Below are 17,420 nucleotides of genomic sequence, written 5' to 3' on the forward strand. Positions count from 1 at the left end.
TGTTACCAAATTAAAAAAAAAAAAAAGAAACTGGATTTCTTCATTTCACCCTATACAAAAGTCAACTCAAGATAATTAAAAGACCTAAAACTTTAAAAACTTAAAGCTTGTAAAAACCTAAAACTTTAAAAACCCTAGAACAAAACCTAGGAAATACCATTCTGGACAACAGCCATGGCGAAAATTTCATGAAGAAAATGCCAAAAGCAATTGTAACAAAAAGAAAAATTGATAAGCAGGACTTAAACTAAAGAGCTTCTGCAAAGCAAAATGAACTATAAATAGAAGAAACAGAAGACCCACAAAATAGGAGAAAGTATTTGCAAACTATGCATCCAACAAAAGTCTAATATTCAGATTCTATGAGAAACTTAAACTAATAAACAAAAAACAAACAACCCCATTAAAAATGAGCAAAGGACATGAACAGACACTTCTCAAAAGAAGACATACATACAATCAACAAATATATGAAAAAATGCTCAACACCACTAATTATTAGATAAATGCAAATGAAAACCGCAATGGGATACTGTCTCACACTAATCAGAATGGCGATCATAAAAAAGTAAAAAAGTAGCACATGTTGGTGAGGTTGTGGAGAAAGGGGTACGTTTATACATTGCTGGTGGGAATGTAAATTAGTTTAGCCACTATGGAACGCTGTTTAGAGATGTCTCAAAGAACTCAAAACAGAACTAGCCATTCAATCCAGCATTATATTATATACCCAAAGGAATATAAATCATTCTACCATAAAGTCACACATGTTCATATGCTTGTTGCAGCATTATTCACAATAGCAAAGACATGTAATCAACCTCGATGCCCATCAATGATAGACTGGATAATGAAAATGTAGTACATATACACCATCAATACTATGCCATATAAAAGAATAAAATTATGTCATTTGCAGCAACATGAATAGAGATGGAGGCCATTTTCCTAAGTGAATTTATGCAAGAATAGAAAACCAAGTAAACATTGAGTGAAGATAGACACAAAAAAGGGAGCAATAGATACTGAGGCCTTCTTGAGGTTGGAGGGTGGGAGAAGTGTGAGGATTGAGAAATTGCCTATGGATACTATGTTCACTACCTGAGTGACAAAATAATCAGTATACCAAATCCCTGTGATATACAATTTACCCATGTAACAAATCTGTATGTGTATTCCCTGAACCTAAAATACAAGTTGGAAAGAAAAAATAGTTTTTTCCTTCAGTACTTTTAATATGTCATGCTACTCTCTCCAAGTCTATAAGGTTTCCACTGAAAAATCTACTGTCAGATGTATTGGAGCTCCATTGTATGTTATTTGTTTCTTTTCTCTTGCTGCTTTTAGAATCCTTCGTTTATCTGTAACCTTTAAAAGTTTGATTATTAAATGTCTTCAGGTGGATCACGAGGTCAAGAGATCAAGACCATCCTGGTCAACATGGTGAAACCCCGTCTCTACTAAAAATACAAAAAATTAGCTGGGCATGGTGGCACGTGCCTGTAATCCCAGCGACTCAGGAGGCTGGGGCAGGAGAATTGCCTGAACCCGGGAGGCGGAGGTTGCGGTGAGCTGAGATCGCACCATTGCACTCCAGCCTGGGTAACAAGAGCGAAACTCCATCTCAAAAAAAAAATATATATATACATATATATGTCTTCAAGTAGTCCTAATTAAATTAAATCTGCTAATTAAATTATAATCTTCTTGTCCTTGAATACTGATATCATTCTCTAGGTTCAGCAAGTTCTACTATCATGACTTTGAAAAACTTTCTAGCCCCATATCTTTCTCTCTATCTCCCCTTTAGGGTCAACAACTTAGGTTTGCTGTCTTAAGGCTATTTTCTAGATCTTGTAGGCATGCTTCATTCTTTTTTACTCTTCTGTCTCCTCTGTGTATTTTCAAACAAACTTGGTGTCTTCAAGCTCACTAATTCTTTCTTCTGCTTAGTCAATTATCTTTTTTTTAAATTGTACTTTAGGTTCTGGGGTACATGTGCAGATCATGCAGGATTGTTGTATAGGTACATACATGGCAAGGTGGTTTGCTACCTCCCTCCCCCCGTCACATACATCCGGCATTTCTCCATGTTATCCCTCCCCAACCTCCCCACCCCTCTCTGTCCTTCCCCTAGCCCCCACAACAGACCCCAGTGTGTGATGCTCCCCTCCCTGTGTCCATGTGTTCTCATTGGTCAACACCTGCCTATAAGTGAGAACATGTGGTGTTTGATTTTCCATTCCTGTCTCAGTTTGCTGAGAATGATGGTTTCCCAACTCATCCATGTCCCTACAAAGGACATGAACTCATTGTTTTTTATGGCTGCGTAGTATTCCATGGTGTATATGTGCCACATTTTCTTTGTCCAGTCTATCATCGATGGGATTTGGGTTGGTTCCAGGTCTTTGCTATTGCAAATAGTGCTGCAATGAGCATATGTATGCACGTGTCTTTATAATAGAATGATTTATAATCCTTTGGTTATATGTACAGTAATGGGATTGCTGGGTCAAATGGAATTTCTATTTCTAGATCCTTGAGTAATCGCCACACTGTTTTCCACAATGGTTGAACAAATACATTACAACTGTAATGCATTCTTCAGGATGTCAATTGCACTTTTCAGCATCAGATTTTCTGCTTAATTCTTTTAATTATTTTAATTTCTGTTACATTTACTCAATAGAATTCTGAATTCCTTCCCTGTGTTATCTTGAATTGTGTTGAGTTTTCAAAGCAGCTATTCTGAATTCCCTGTCTGAAAGGTTACATATCTCTGTCTCTTCAGTATTGGTTCCTGGTGTTTTGTTTAGTTCATTTGGTGAGGTCATGTTTTTCTAGATGGTCTTGATACTTGCCCATCGAGCTCATTGGTGTCTGGGCATTGAAGAGTTAGGTGTTTCATATAGTTCTCACCACCTGGGCTTGTTTATAGTAGTCCTTTTTGGAAAGGATTTCCAGGTATTCTAATAAATTTGAATATTCTAATCCAAGTTTTTTGACCGCTGCAGCTGTATTTGCCTTAGGGGACACTCTAAACCAAGTAATACTGTGGCTCTTGCAAGCTTACAGAGGTACCGCCTTGGTGGTGTTGGATAAGGTCCAGAAGAATTATCTGGATTACCAGGCAGAGACTCTTGTTCTCTTTCCTTAATTTCTCACAAATAAGCAGAGTGTCTCACTCTATGCTGAGCTGTCTAGAGCTGGGGGAGCAGAGCAATGACACAAGCACCCCTGTGGTCACCACCACTAGGACTTCACAGGGTCAGATCTGAAGCCAGCACAGCACTGGGTCTAGCCCAAGATCTGTGGCAACCACTAACTGGCTACTGCCTATGTTCACTCAAGGCCCTAGAGCTCTACACTCAGTAGGTGGCAAAGCCAGCCAGGCATGTGTTCTTCCTTTATGGGTGACAAGTTCTCCCCAACACCAGGCTGGTCCAGGGATGGAGGTTCAGACAGCAAGGAGTATATTAAACACCCAAATATTCCACATCCAGGTGCCAGAGCCTGGAGCTGGAAACCTTAGGAACCTACCTGGTGCTCTCTTTTACCGTCACTGCGCTGGTACCCAAGCCACACGACAAAGCTCTTCTCATTCTTCCCTCCCTGTTCCACACACAGAGGGCTACCACTGTCCCAGGCCCACTGGGAGTACTGACAGGCTATCACTGATCTTCACTCAAGGACTAAAGGCTCTTCACCCAGCTTGTTGTGAATGCTGCAAGGTCTGGGACTCTCTCTTCAGAGGAGTGGGCTCCCCTCTGGCCCAGGACACATCCATAAATGCCATCCAAGAGCCAAGTCCTAGAACTGGGAACCCAAGAGCCTGCCTGCTACTTTATTCCACTGTGGCCAACCTTGTACCTAAGCTCCAAGACAAAGTCCCCTTTATTCTTCCCCCTCCATTTGTCAAGCAGAAGGAGTCTTTCCTCATGGCCGCCACAGGTGGAAATATGCTGGGTCACACCTGAAGCCAGCATGTCTGGGTTTACCCAAGGCCCATGGCATATACTACCTGGTTGTTGTTGCTGATTATCTAGGACCCAAGGTCTTTAATCAGCAGGTGATGAGTTCTGCCATGATTAGGTCCTTCACTTCAAGGCAGTGGGGTCTCTTCTGTCCCAAGGGGTGTCTAGAAATGTCTGGGAGCTATGTCCTGGAATAGGGCCCTCAGGACTCAGCCCAGCACCGTATTCTATTGTGGCTGAGCTGATATTCAAGTTGCAAAATAAAACCCTTTTTATTCTTCCTTCTCCTTTCCTCAAGCAGAAGGAAGGAGTCTCTCCTGGAGCTGTGGGCTGTGCTGCCAGGGGTTGGAGGAGGGGTGGCACGAGCACTCCCTTGGCCACCCTGGCTGGAGATTCACTAGGTCATGTGCCCCCCAAGTCCACTGGCTCTGAGCCCAGCATAGCACCAGGACTTGCCTGGGAATTGCAGTCTTTGTGACCTAGACTGCCTTTCAAGTTTATTTAGTACCCAAGAGCTGTTTAGCCTATGTTAGTGAGGCTTGCAGCAACTAAACTTTTGAACACTAGGATAGGTGATTCTCCTCTGGCTAGGCCTAGTCTAAATGCTCCCTCTGGGTGCTGACTGAGTTCTGCTTGGTGTTGCTTTCCACTGTGACAGGGCAGAACTGAGATCCAATGGCAAGTCCCACAATTCCTGTGCTGTCCCTTACCCAAGCACACAAGTTCTCTCCCCATGCTTTGCTGCCACTGCTGGTGGGGTGTTGAGGTGATGGGGGAGGGGTAGCATCAGCAATTCAAGACTGACTTTTCTACGTCTTTATTGTCTCTTTCAGTGATATAAAACTAAAATCATGTACTGTGATCCCTCGCCTGATTTTTGGTTCTTATGAAGGTGTTTTTTGTGTGGATAGTTACTCAATTTGGTGCTCCTGTGGGGAGGATAATAGGTGAAGGCTTCTATTCAGCCATCCTGTTCTAACTCTTCTGAAAGGCTTTGTAGAGGAGCAACAGGGTATGTGATACTTTGAAAAGATCACTTTGTCTAGGGGTGTAATACAAAGTTCCATTTATTTACATACTGATGCCTTTTATACATGTGACTGTGACATTTAGTTAGATCGTTCTGGTGGCAGTGAAGAAAAGGTATTTGAGGGAGATGAAAATAAAAGCATAATTACCAACTGGAACAATACTGAAATAAGGCAATAATATAGTAATAGGGAGGGAAAAATGATTTAAATTCAGATATATTTTTCATTACATACTTTGTTTATATTATATACATACTATATATGTGTGTGTATGTGTGTGTGTGTGCGCGTGTGTGTGTGTGTGTGTATAGTTGTTAGGGTTTGGTGGCTGTGGAGAAAGTGGTGAGGGTGTAGTATGACACCAGGATTTTGGTTTGACTGTGTAAGCCCTGAAATACAGAACACAAAAGGAGGGAATGAGTTGAGGCAGTAAACATGATGAGCTCAGTTTCAAATATGTTGCCCTTGATACACCCATAAAATATTCCAGTAGCAATGTTAATCACACCAGTTTCAGGTCCCAGGGAGAAAGTCAGGCCAGAAACAAGAATTTGAGAGTCATCAGCAGAAGAGATGGAAGCTAAACTCTGAAGGCAGCATAGGTCATCAAGAAACTTGACACTGGGGGTGAGAAATTTAAAAAACTAAGTATTGAGAAACAAAGGATCAGAGGGATAAGAACAATGGTAGTCAAAGGAGGAGAGAACCTCAAGAAGAGATGAGTGATCAACAGGGCCAGATGCATGGAGATGATCACATAAACTAGAACCTAATGTATCTATTATGTGTAGCAAAATAGAGTCAGAGGTGAATGTATTAGTCTGGGTTCTCCAGAGAAACAGAACCAATAAGAGATTAGATGTAGATGGGGATGTATTTTAAGAAATTTGCTCATGTGGTTATGGAGGCTGAGGCGTCCCAAGATGTGCAGTTGACAAACTGTGGACCCAGGGTACAGTTCCAGAATGAGTCTGAGTCCAAGGTTAGGAGAAGACTGGTGCCCCAGCTCTAAGACAGTCAGTGAGTAAGTTCTCCCTCACTCATCCTCAGTCCCTCAACGGATTGGATGAGGCTCACCCACAATCTTTACTCAGCCCACCTCATCCAGAAAGTCTCCTAAAGACACAGTCAGAAGAATGTTTAACCAAATCTCTGGGCACCTCAGAAAGAAGAGTGAGAAATCAATGAAACTGGGTGTCGACTACTGTTAAAAACTTTTGGCAGAGCGCTGATGGTGGTCACAAGATCAAACAGTATATTGGCCTTTTTTTTTTTTTTTTTTTTAGGATGGAAAGGTAAGCATTGTATATGTTGTAGGTTTATGGATTAATCAATCAAACTTTCTTGAGTTGGGGGAGACCAGATTGGGAAGAAATAGAGCTCAGGAAAGGAGGTCGGAGAGAGCTGGAGCAGAAGTGAGGGTGAGGAAGATCAGAGGATGAGGTTATGTGTGGGAATGGAAAGAAAAGATTTCCGAACTGGAGCTCAGGGAATAGAGCTCAGGAAAGGAGGTCGGAGAGAGCTGGAGCAGAAGTGAGGATGAGGAAGATCAGAGGATGAGGTTACCTGTGGGAATGGAAAGACAAGATTTCCGAACTGGAGCTGTTCTGGGTGAAGACAAAGCCCAAGATGCAGGCTTGAAAGGGGTGGCTGAAGAGGGATGGAAATTAAGGCTACTGGAGTGGAGAAAGCCAAGGAAGCGAAAGGCTCCAGTGCTCAGTAGGTTGTTCCTGTGGCTCTTTTCTTCTCGATGCAAGTTATTGACCTTTCTTCAGGGCCAGTATCAAAGGCCATCTTTGTAATAACTTACTGAGCCTCTCCTCTCCCTCAAAGTCACCAGGGCATCCTCCTACCCAAAGAAAGTATTAACATATTTACATGGCTAGATTAGTTCTTCATGAGTCTGAGTAATGAAGACTGTCTTATCACCCTGAATGCCTCTAGAGAAATAGTTCTCTATCTTTAGTATACAAAGGGACTACCAAGTAAGTAGCTTGTTAAAAGAGCCAATTTGCCAGATTCTGATTTCAGTGGGTCTGGGATGAAGATTCAGAATCTAAATATTAACAAACATCTCAGATATCTCTAATGGGATATCCGGGGAGAACGTCATTCAGTTGCCACCACGCTCTGTGGTTGAACCAAATTTTATGGAGAAGAATTATTAGACTAGAATGGAGTAGTCCTGTAACAATCCATTGCAAACGTTGAGTCCCAACTGCAGTTTGAAATATAACCGGCAGGTGGCGAACGACCCACACAACTCACAGAAATTACAGCTTCTCAGGCTCCCAATTCCCAGACCCAAAACCGCCCAGAAGAGGAGAATCCTATTTCCTAAGCAATGCTGTCAGCGACAATGGTGAGTTTCATCCTTCGCATGTGCATCCTGATGTACCAATGGCTCACCTCTTGCTCTGGTCCCCAGAGTTAAAGTCATGTTGACCCCATGACGTTGCTTTCTGGCTACCAAGAGCCACAATCCTGGCACCAGCAAGGACTGGTCAGTGGGAGAAGAACAGCAAAACAAGTTTGCTCAAAGGGAGAAATGGTTGCCACTAGAAGATCATGTGGTCCACACCTGAATTGTCTATGTAGTCAGAATCAGAGGGGAGGCATCTTACTCAACCCCCTCATTTTAAAGAGCCCAAGAAAGCATGAGTAACTTGCCAGAGGTCACAGAGCTAGAAAGTTCCAGGATTTCCTGGCATCTGTCTCTTTAAGTGGCTTGCCTTTTCACTGCACCTACCACTAACATGTGTCAAAGGGTGTGTGTATGCTTAAATCATTAGTGTCTGCTCATGAATTGTTATATAGGAGAAGCTTATGGACGACCATCTGGTTGGGGAAGAGGGGCTGGATGACTTTCGGATGCGTTTGCATAACAAGTCCACCACTTTTACCTAGACTGTGTATTTATTTGAGAGCAGTCTGGCAGACGCAGGAGGATGAGTCCAAAGAGAAGGAAGCATGGGGAAGAAGATTCTCTATGGTTGCCCCACTGCATGTTTTAATGAACTTTCTCATACATCTCCTTTAATGTCTACTAAATCACAGATTGATTGAAGGCACTCACTGTGTCTTATAGTTATCTGATGAATCAATGAGCATGTCAACCTTGATCATTTTTAGATCTAAACAGTATTTTTGAACATCCTAGATGATTAGCGTATACCTCCTGTTATGTATTTCTGTCTGTTTGTACTTAACACATATCCTGTGTTTATTATGTGCACTGTTGTCAGCATTTTACAAACATCCGGCTTATTCAATCTTGTCTTTGTTGCTGTTTCCTAAAGAGTCCATGACAGTGAATATCTACTATTAGAAATCTTTCTCTCTCCCTTTCTTCATCTTCCCCTCAAAAGGACTGAGATTCAGTTACTGGTCCCTGCCCGTGCTGCAAATACTTAGTCTGGGGAAGAGTGGTGGGGAGAGATGAAATACTTAACTAGCTGACCTGGGGCGCACAGTTTCCCTGGCAGATGCTGCGCTCAGGCTGCGGCTGGCTGCTTCCTCCTGAATCTGTTAGGAGTACACTTTCCCCTTGGCCCTCGGGGCCAGCGTCCAGGTTTGCCCCAGCGGTGGAGACAGCTCCAGCCACCGAACTGATACTATAGGCCAGAGCGTTCCCAGGCCGCACCGCAAGGAGTCGGGCTAAGCTTGGACTTTGGGGAGGTGGTGATGGACACAGGACACGTGGCCACACAATGGGGACACACGACTGACCTGAGTCACTTCGGTAAACTGCCTTTGCTTTCCGGAGGCAGCAGGAGCGTTTCGGGAACTCCAAGGCTCTAGGCGCCTGCATTCCTCGCCCCAGCAGGTAGTCCCCTCGCCTGGTTGAACGCCAGAGCATCCAAGGGCGTGCAAGCCCCCAAGAGCTCTCAGAGGTCCCTGACCTTGAGCGTTAATGCCCTTCCTCGTGGATGAGACCCTTGATGCGTTCCATCCGCTTAGGGGCTGAGACTGGCCAGGAAGCACTGAGAATGAACTTTACGCGCAGGTCAGATATAGGCACCCAGGGTTTTTGTGACGTCACAATGCCGTGGGGCCCGGTGAAAGGCAAAGGAAGGGTCAGAAAGAGATAGTGTATGCGTTGTGTGGCTGAAGGTGGGGGCATGCGAGAAGAGTGAAGTCCGAGGCATGGGGGAAGGGATTTGTGGACATATGAATTTAAGAAGGAACAATCAAGTTTGGGCGTGGGGGAAAGCAGGGTTTTTTTTTTCTTCCTCCCTCCTATATGCAAACTGTCACTTCGGGTTAGCATGAGCCCTTATCTGGCTCATTAGCATGAGCTGTGGCTAACATGCTTAAACCCTCTAATTATTTATTATGCCGTCACGGAGCGAGTTGCAACCCCACCGCGGGGCGCATTTTCGGGGACTTGCAGAGCTGGGCACCGCACTGGGACCGGGGCACAGCGCCTGGCCTGGCTGCGCGCTATCAGGGAGACCCCTCGCGGCTCAGGAGTCCCGCAGGGTCTGTTCTGAGGGTCAACGAAGCAGAGTTGTTGGGGGTCTGTCTGAAATGTCTTTTCACCAACATTCTTCCCCAGGGTCATTCTTCCCCAGCACGGCACTTGTCTGGCTGAACTGCATAGCACCCTAACTTCTCCACTGACAATTCCAAAGACCGAAGTTGGAGCGAAGAGGAACAGAATTTTTGCAAAAATAAAAACAGAAGCCAAACCCGGGGCAAACGGTTGGGAACTGGGGCTGGGTAGCCTGTTGAGTGCACCTTCCAGAAGAACCCTGGGGAGAACCTAAAGTTTGGTGGAGCCCTGTTCCCCACTCCTGCCTTCCAAGAGGATCCACAAAGTGGGGGTGGGAGATTTGATAGGCTGAAATCCGGTCACTCACGTCCACGGTTCTATTCAGAAAACAGTTTCAAAATAAGTTAACCTCTGTAGGGCGTTTTTCCCCCTCCCCTTCTAATTGTCCCCCCTTCCCCCACCCCCTCCCCATTTGAGTCTGTTTTATGGTCCCCTACGTTGTGCCAACTATTTTATCTTTATTCCTTCTCTTTCTCTCTTGCCATTCATTCTTTTTTGTGTGTGTGGCTTCTCCGGCTGATGTGCGGCTCGTTACCACCCACTGCACACTTGCTCCTGTAGCTGAGGTGTTTCTATACAAACTCCAGCGTCCAGTTGTCATATTAATTATTACACTGAGTAATGACTGAAATGGTCAAAATAAGGGGAGACTCAAGAGCGCTTTTTCTTGCGGCTCAAAGATTCAGCAAAGAAGCCGTGCAACAAAGCACTAATTGGTCCCCAGAAACACTCTGACAAGGCATGGAAGATAGGTTTCATAGAGCCCTTCGATTGTGAAGGGGGGAGAGCTCTGAATGGTCTCCACGCTTCTTTTCTAAACTCTCTTGCTGAGCAAAAAATGGACCTCTGTTTGAATACTGCCCTGATCCTTGAATACTATACCCAGCAGAGAAAAAAATGCACCATTTATTGTAAGTTTTTTTTCTTCTCTAGCTATTCAGGGGTTCTCTGTGAAGAATCAGCTGGTTTTGTTTACCGTGAAAGACCTTTACTTTATTTTCATTCTTGGAGGAGGTGGAGAGGAGGAGGGAAGGAAAGCCATGTGCCTAGACAGAGAGGAGCTGGCCTACTGTAACAAAATAGAGTGTAACAAATCCTACAAAAGTTTAGAATGTATTGATTCTTTGGAGAGCTATATAGATTAACGACTTTCTTTATGCTCATCCAAGGAAGGTATTTAATCATAATGTAAATGGGGCTTTAGAAAAAAATAAAGACTTAGCGTTACTTCTCCTTATTTGGAGAACTTCAAAAGGCCTGGTGAGGGTGGCTGCAAATTACCTCCTCACCCCACCCCACATTCCCTCCTTATCCCCAAAGCCACAATAAAATATAGTTTGTGCTTTTTTTGTTTTGTTTTTCCAACTTTTTTTTTTCTTTTTAAAGCATATTGAAAAAGTGAATAGATTTGTTAGAAGGCTGAATTCCTGACTGCAGGTGCAAGCCTGGCTGTTGTGACCAGGAAGCTGAGCCAAGCCAAATACATGGTTTGTGCTACTCTGCCCCCTGAGCAGGCCCCCCAAGGCTGGTGCAGAGTCAATGCAGGCTGGGCAGCAAACCTTTCTGAAAATTACCTTGGGAAGGGTGTTCTTAGAAGCAGTAGATTGTGCAGTCATGTTCTTTTCATTTTCCCTGGTTCGGACAGTGTCTAGCACAGGCTTAGAGCAACACACACCCCAGCAGGACAGAGGCTGTGTATTAATTATAGATCCTGGAAGCCGAATATTTGCTATGAATGCCAAGCACACTCACTTTTCTCAAAGCATCCACTGCTTCTGGAACTCAAGTCACCCCCAAATTGAGGCTTACACTAAAAATCTTGTAACAAAATCCAGAATCCAAGATTTGTGTTCATCTTTGTACTCTCTTTGCCTCAATTCAGAATCTAACTAAAGTTAAAAATATAACTTTATTAAATTACTTGTCCAATGGATATCCCAGTTTCACTTTAGTATCAATTCCTCTCCCCAAAAAGAAAGTATAAACTCTTTTTCAAAGAGATGAGTCATAACTTCTTTTTACAGAAAGATGACACACAATCAAGGGAATGTACATGGTTCTTGAGCTTGAGCAAAGGTGGCACTGGCCCGGCCTTCAGCTGTGACTGGAAATTAAGGAGACTCAGGACACAGGGTCTCTGATCTCAGGGCAGCAGACCCCTGTGGCCACCAGGAAAGCCATCTCCCCTTGCAGATCCTGGTGCTGAATGAAGATAAGGTCTATTCTGAAGTATGGTTCAGCTCCAGGGTGTTCTGATATAGGAAAGGGGCCTGAAGGTGCAGAAATTAAGTCCCTTATGAGAAGCCTTCTCATCTCTCTGCAATGTCTGTATTCTGGGTGATACTCACCAAAAGGGATCAGCACTTTGCCCTCCCACTCCCCCACCCCCAAGATGACACAGAACACTGTCTGAATGCTGCTATTTGAAGGAGTGGAAGGGCAATCTCTGATATGTAGAGAGATTTGCAAAGCAAATTACCCAACAACATCTGATTTAATTCTCATAACACCCTTGACATATAGGCAAAGAGAGTACCACCACCACATTTATGAATGAAGGTATCAACTCCCCTTTTGTGAGTTGTTTACGTCTCCCTTCACGTGATGATAAGTGGGACATTGTTCAAGTGTCTTAGCCAAGTAAAGCTCTAGGGACTTTCTCAGAATTGGGCCCACCGTGTGGCAAGTGAGCCATGGAAAGCAGGGCCCAGTGGCTCCGCCAAAGCCCCTTGCATGTGGAGGCCACAGAACATCTCTACAGTCTATCTCACTGTTCATATCTAAAAATAGGGTTTCTATCTCCATCACCTTAATATGCCAGCATCACCGCCATTTCTCACAAAGGACAGGAATTACTCACTTCTAGGTGCTGGGACAGTGAGACAGAGTGGCACTGGATCTCCATTGGCTGGAGAGATGTTCACAGAGTGGTTCCAGGAAGCCAAGTGCTGAGGCTCCTCCTGCCACAAACCCTTTCCTGGGTGGGTTGTGTAAGCATGACTTCCTTATTAATCCCTTTCTCTTTAGACCTGGACTAGAGTGCTCTACATACGTATCATTGAAATCTCACAACTCTTGGAGGCAGGTGCTGTAATTATTGGCATGGGTGAAACAGAGACTCCCAGAGTGTCTCAGGGTCACACAGCTCTCAGGCAACGGGGCCTCGATACCAAGTCAAGTCAGCCTGCTTTATCTGTAATTCCATGGTCCTAGGAGAGCACAACATGTGGCCATTTCTCTCAGGGAGGGAAGAGGGATTATAATTTAGGTCACAGAATCAGAGGCAGGATTCTAATTTTGGCTCCTGAGCCCCCCATCTTTTGCTTCACACTAGTGAAAACGCCCAGAAAGCCAATGTCAATGGAAAACTCTCCTTGGTAGAATCTCCAAGGTTAGAAATGCAAATCTCTAAAGAAAATTCATAGACTATTCTACCTTAGGGTTAGAGGAGAAAGTGGAGATGAGCAATGAGCCACAAACTCCAGGTTTACCTGAGTGGGAAGAGGAGAATGCCTGCGCTCTTGGAAAGCTTTGCAAAGCCTGTAAGGAAGAAAACAGCATACTAGGGTGAGAAGAGTGAGGACAGGCTCAGGGCTGGTATAGGGAGAATAGGGGCAAATATTCTGACGGTTTTGGCCAGAAGGATCCCAGTGCCAATTATCTTTTCTCCTGTGCTGAGGCCAGTGAGTAAGGCCACTACAAGACAAGCCTTCTTCACTACAATGCAATTCCATTTGGGCACCCATTTCCTGGTATGTGGGAGGGGGGAGGGGAGAGGAGGTTCTGTCTTCGAAGTCCCTGGTAATTGAGATCTCCTTGTACCCTTCTGGAAGAAGGAAACTGGGAACAAGTGCTGGCTACCAGCAAATTTTCTAAGCTGTTAGATACAAGTTTCAAAATTAGCTAGTGTACATCCCTTCTGTGCAGATCAGGACACTGAGGCCAGGAGAAGCAGAAGGACTTATCCAATGTTATAAGGCACCACTGCGGTATCTGAAGTATGGTAATACCACATATTGTGGTAGAGCTCAGACTCTGGACCTTTGTGAAGTGAGTCCAAGTTGGAACGGAGCTTGGGGCTCATGATTTAGCTTAATGTAAAAGAAAACACAACTAGACGCTTCCACGTTTGTGACACTGTCTCTCACCCCCAACACTCAAGTATTTCAGTGAAATGGAGTGAACGGGGCATTTGGACACAGCTGGGTCATGTGGGTAGTGGGTAAGGAGTGACTGAATAATTCCTATTTCTGCAAGTGGTCTGAGGCATCCTCTGGCTGGGAGGCGCAGAGTGTCCAGGCTGTGTGGTGACTCTGCTTTTGGGGCTCACCCCCTATACTTCCAGAGACCTTTTAGCCCCTTTCCTGTGATCAAGGGTGCAGAGAAAAGCCTGAAGTGTGACTCCCACAGGGTTCAACCAGTCCTGTGAGGTCAGCAAGCCACAGGCTGCCATGGGGAGCAGGGGCTGTGTGGCTGGGAGGTTACAGAACTGATCTCTGTTGGCACAATGTGGTCCTATACCTCTCAAGTCTACCTATTCTACAAAGAGGAAACTGAGGCAGAGAGGAGAAGTGATTCACTTCGGGAACTGCCCGTCCTAATTGCCCAGCATCATCACTATTGTTCCACAAACACTCAGCCAGCCCACATACCAAGAGGGACTCCCTGTGTCACCCCCATTGCCCCTTTAGAAAGACCCATCTCCACAAAGCGGAGTTCAATTAGAAGCAATTATCCGGATAATTCACCACAATCATTCCTGCACCCAGGTCTCGGATTATTTCTACTGGAAAATCAAACGGATGACTGCCCTCCACTTCTTTCTGCCTGTGTAGACACAACTCGAGACGCGCCCCAGCTTCTCTCAGGACCAGAGCTTTAAAGAGTGGGGCCTGTTGCTAGGTCTGCTTTCTCCGCAGCGCCGCATCCCCAGACGTACTGAAGCTGGACGGGGTTCTGGCCAGAGAGCGCCAGGGCCGAGGGCCCAGGAAGGGCGCCTGGGCAGGCGCTGTCCAAGCGGCCGAGCAACTGCTGCGAGCGCCTACCCCTCCCTCGCGGCGCCAGCACGCGGCCCCGCCGGGCTCGGCTCCCAGTCGCCTGCCACCGGCCCGCCGGGCACACGCCTGGGGCGGGATGGAGGCTGCGCCAAAGGCCGCCGAGGTGCCCGCGGCGGCGCTGAAAAACCAGGGAAGCTCCACCGGAGTCTCAAGCGCCATCACCCAACCCCGCCCCGCATCCTTCTTCTCGGAGGGTCTAGGAATATCCCAGAGCACTCCCTTCTCTACGCTGTCCCCGAGGCTGGTCCGGAAATAATCCTTGTGTAGGGGGGTAGGGGAGAATGGGAGGGGTGGGGGGCGATGCTACAGGTGCCAGAGGTCTTTCTAGGGACGTTCCTGCCATATACTCCCCTACAGCATGGTTCACAACCACTCCTCATTGCCGCTTCTCCTCAGACCCCCCCACCCCAGCCACCCGCCCACGCTCAGTGGTGGGGAGCACATCCTAGCTTTCAGAGCTGAATGGGACCTTAGAGATGATGCTCTCCGCTGCAGAAGAGGAAGTGGGGGCTCAGAGAGGATGCTACTTACAGGGAGCCACAGAGCATTGAGAGGACGCCTTGGGACTAGAACCCACGTTTTCACTTAGTCCAGCACTTTTTTCACTGTCCTGAACGGAGTCCTCCCCCACCCCAACTTTCTAAACTTCAGTCTTAATATGCTCCACTCCTAGGGTCAGCGAAGAACCCTAAGAGAATAACAGTGAGGAGGGGAAGAAAACAAGAGAAGTCGAGCCCCTCTCCCTCCTCACCTCCACACGGCTCCTGTGCCATTTTTTTCTGCCCAAACCCTTCCCTGCGCTTTGCTCCAAGTTCTAAGCAGAATCCAAGGTAACTTCACCCCAAATCTTTCCACCCATACACCTCAATTCCTAGAGCTATTTGTCTCTCCTGTGACGCCCCCTACCCCCTTTCTAAAGCCACCCCCGGCTGCAGCCCGCCCCGAGCGCGCCGCCTGTTTATTCAGCCGGGAGTCCGGCACGCGCCAGGCGCACGCACTGCAACAACAAACCCGGCTGAATGGAGAGTTTGCAAGGAGCGGGAGAAAGGAACGGGAGGGGGGAGAGGAGAGGAGAAGGGGGAGTTTAGGGAGTGGGTGGGAGGAGGAGGTAAGAGGAGGGGGGGAGTGGGGGCTGCAGCCGCTCGCAGCAGCAGCGGGGAGTGGGGGGCGAGGCGGGGCCAGTGCTGCGCGTGGGGCTGGGTGTCCCATTGAAAAGGCGAACGCACTCCAGCCGCCCAGCACTCTCTCACTTCTGGCCAGGGAACGTGGAAGGCGCACCGACAGAGATCCAGCCAGGGAGGGCGAGTGAAAGAAGGAAATCAGAAAGGAAGGGAGTTAACAAAATAATAAAAAACAGCCTGAGCCACGGCTGGAGAGACGGAGACCCAGCGCAAGAGAGCGCAGCCTTAGCAGGAGAGGAAAGAGGCAGAGCGCGCTCAGCATTGACTTTTGCTGCTGCTTCTGCTTTTTTTTTTCTTAGAAACAAGAAGGCGCCAGCGGCAGCCTCACACGCGAGCGCCACGCGAGGCTCCCGAAGCCAACCCGCGAAGGGAGGAGGGGAGGGAGGAGGAGGCGGCGTAGAGGAAGGAGAAAAAGCATTTTCACCTTCTTTGCTCCAGCTCTAAGAAGTCTCCTGGGAATTTTGTATATATATTTTAACTCCCCTCAGGACTCCTCTTCATCTTTCCTCTTTCCCTCGCTGTTCCTGCACCCAAGTCCTGTCTGTGTCCCCCTCGCGCGCCCCGCACCTCGCGTCCCAGCTTGCTCTGATTCCACGACTCCTTGGCCGCCGCTGCGCATGGAGAGCTCTGCCAAGATGGAGAGCGGTGGCGCGGGCCAGCAGCCCCAGCCACAGCCCCAGCAGCCCTTCCTGCCTCCCGCAGCCTGTTTCTTTGCCACCGCCGCAGCCGCGGCGGCGGCCGCAGCCGCAGCGGCCGCACAGAGCGCCCAGCAGCAGCAGCAGCAGCAGCAGCAGCAGCAGCAGCTGAGACCGGCGGCCGACGGCCAGCCCTCAGGGGGCGGTCACAAGTCAGCGCCCAAGCAAGTCAAGCGACAGCGCTCGTCCTCGCCCGAACTGATGCGCTGCAAACGCCGGCTCAACTTCAGCGGCTTTGGCTACAGCCTGCCGCAGCAGCAGCCGGCCGCCGTAGCGCGCCGCAACGAGCGCGAGCGCAACCGCGTCAAGTTGGTCAACCTGGGCTTTGCCACCCTTCGGGAGCACGTCCCCAACGGCGCGGCCAACAAGAAGATGAGTAAGGTGGAGACGCTGCGCTCGGCAGTCGAGTACATCCGCGCCCTGCAGCAGCTGCTGGACGAGCATGACGCGGTGAGCGCCGCCTTCCAGGCTGGCGTCCTGTCGCCCACCATCTCCCCCAACTACTCCAACGACTTGAACTCCATGGCCGGCTCGCCGGTCTCATCCTACTCGTCGGACGAGGGCTCTTACGACCCGCTCAGCCCCGAGGAGCAGGAGCTACTCGACTTCACCAACTGGTTCTGAGGGCTCGGCCTGGTCAGGCCCTGGTGCGAATGGACTTTGGAAGCAGGTAGGTTGCATTTTGGGGTGGGCAGGGGGGTATTCTTGCCTTCGTGCTCCCTCTGAGTGTCTGTGGAAGTGAGGATGTCTCCAAGGAGATGGGGGGATTTTTATTTAAAGGATTTGTGAAAGTTTGTCGATTTCAAGTCCTAGTTTGTTAGTTTCAGCACTGGCTTCTGAAAGTGGCTTTGCCCAGGTCTCCAACTAGTGAAGGGTAGGAGTGAGGTGAAGAGATGCTCGTGAACCGATTACTGGGACATGTCAAAA

The 17,420-nt window shown here is 47.5% G+C and overlaps 2 protein-coding genes across 2 annotated transcripts in view; one reads left to right on the forward strand and one right to left on the reverse strand.

The window, feature by feature from the left end:
- LOC108312344 (phenylalanine-4-hydroxylase) overlaps positions 1 to 16,426 on the reverse strand; it is a 106,518-nt gene extending 90,092 nt beyond the window's left edge. Inside the window, exon 1 of the mRNA XM_037742765.1 lies at positions 16,366 to 16,426. The gene's annotated coding sequence lies outside the window, so the exon portion shown is untranslated. The remainder of the gene's footprint in view (positions 1 to 16,365) is intronic.
- ASCL1 (achaete-scute family bHLH transcription factor 1) lies at positions 15,825 to 17,403 on the forward strand. Its single transcript, XM_017540265.2, has one exon. It carries the CDS (start codon positions 16,416 to 16,418, stop codon positions 17,115 to 17,117), a length of 702 nt encoding a protein of 233 aa, XP_017395754.1. The 5' UTR covers positions 15,825 to 16,415; the 3' UTR covers positions 17,118 to 17,403.
- Positions 17,404 to 17,420: the final 17 nt, after the last annotated feature.

Source organism: Cebus imitator, unplaced genomic scaffold (assembly GCF_001604975.1).
Source record: "Cebus imitator isolate Cc_AM_T3 unplaced genomic scaffold, Cebus_imitator-1.0 Scaffold8, whole genome shotgun sequence".
NCBI lineage: Eukaryota > Metazoa > Chordata > Mammalia > Primates > Cebidae > Cebus > Cebus imitator.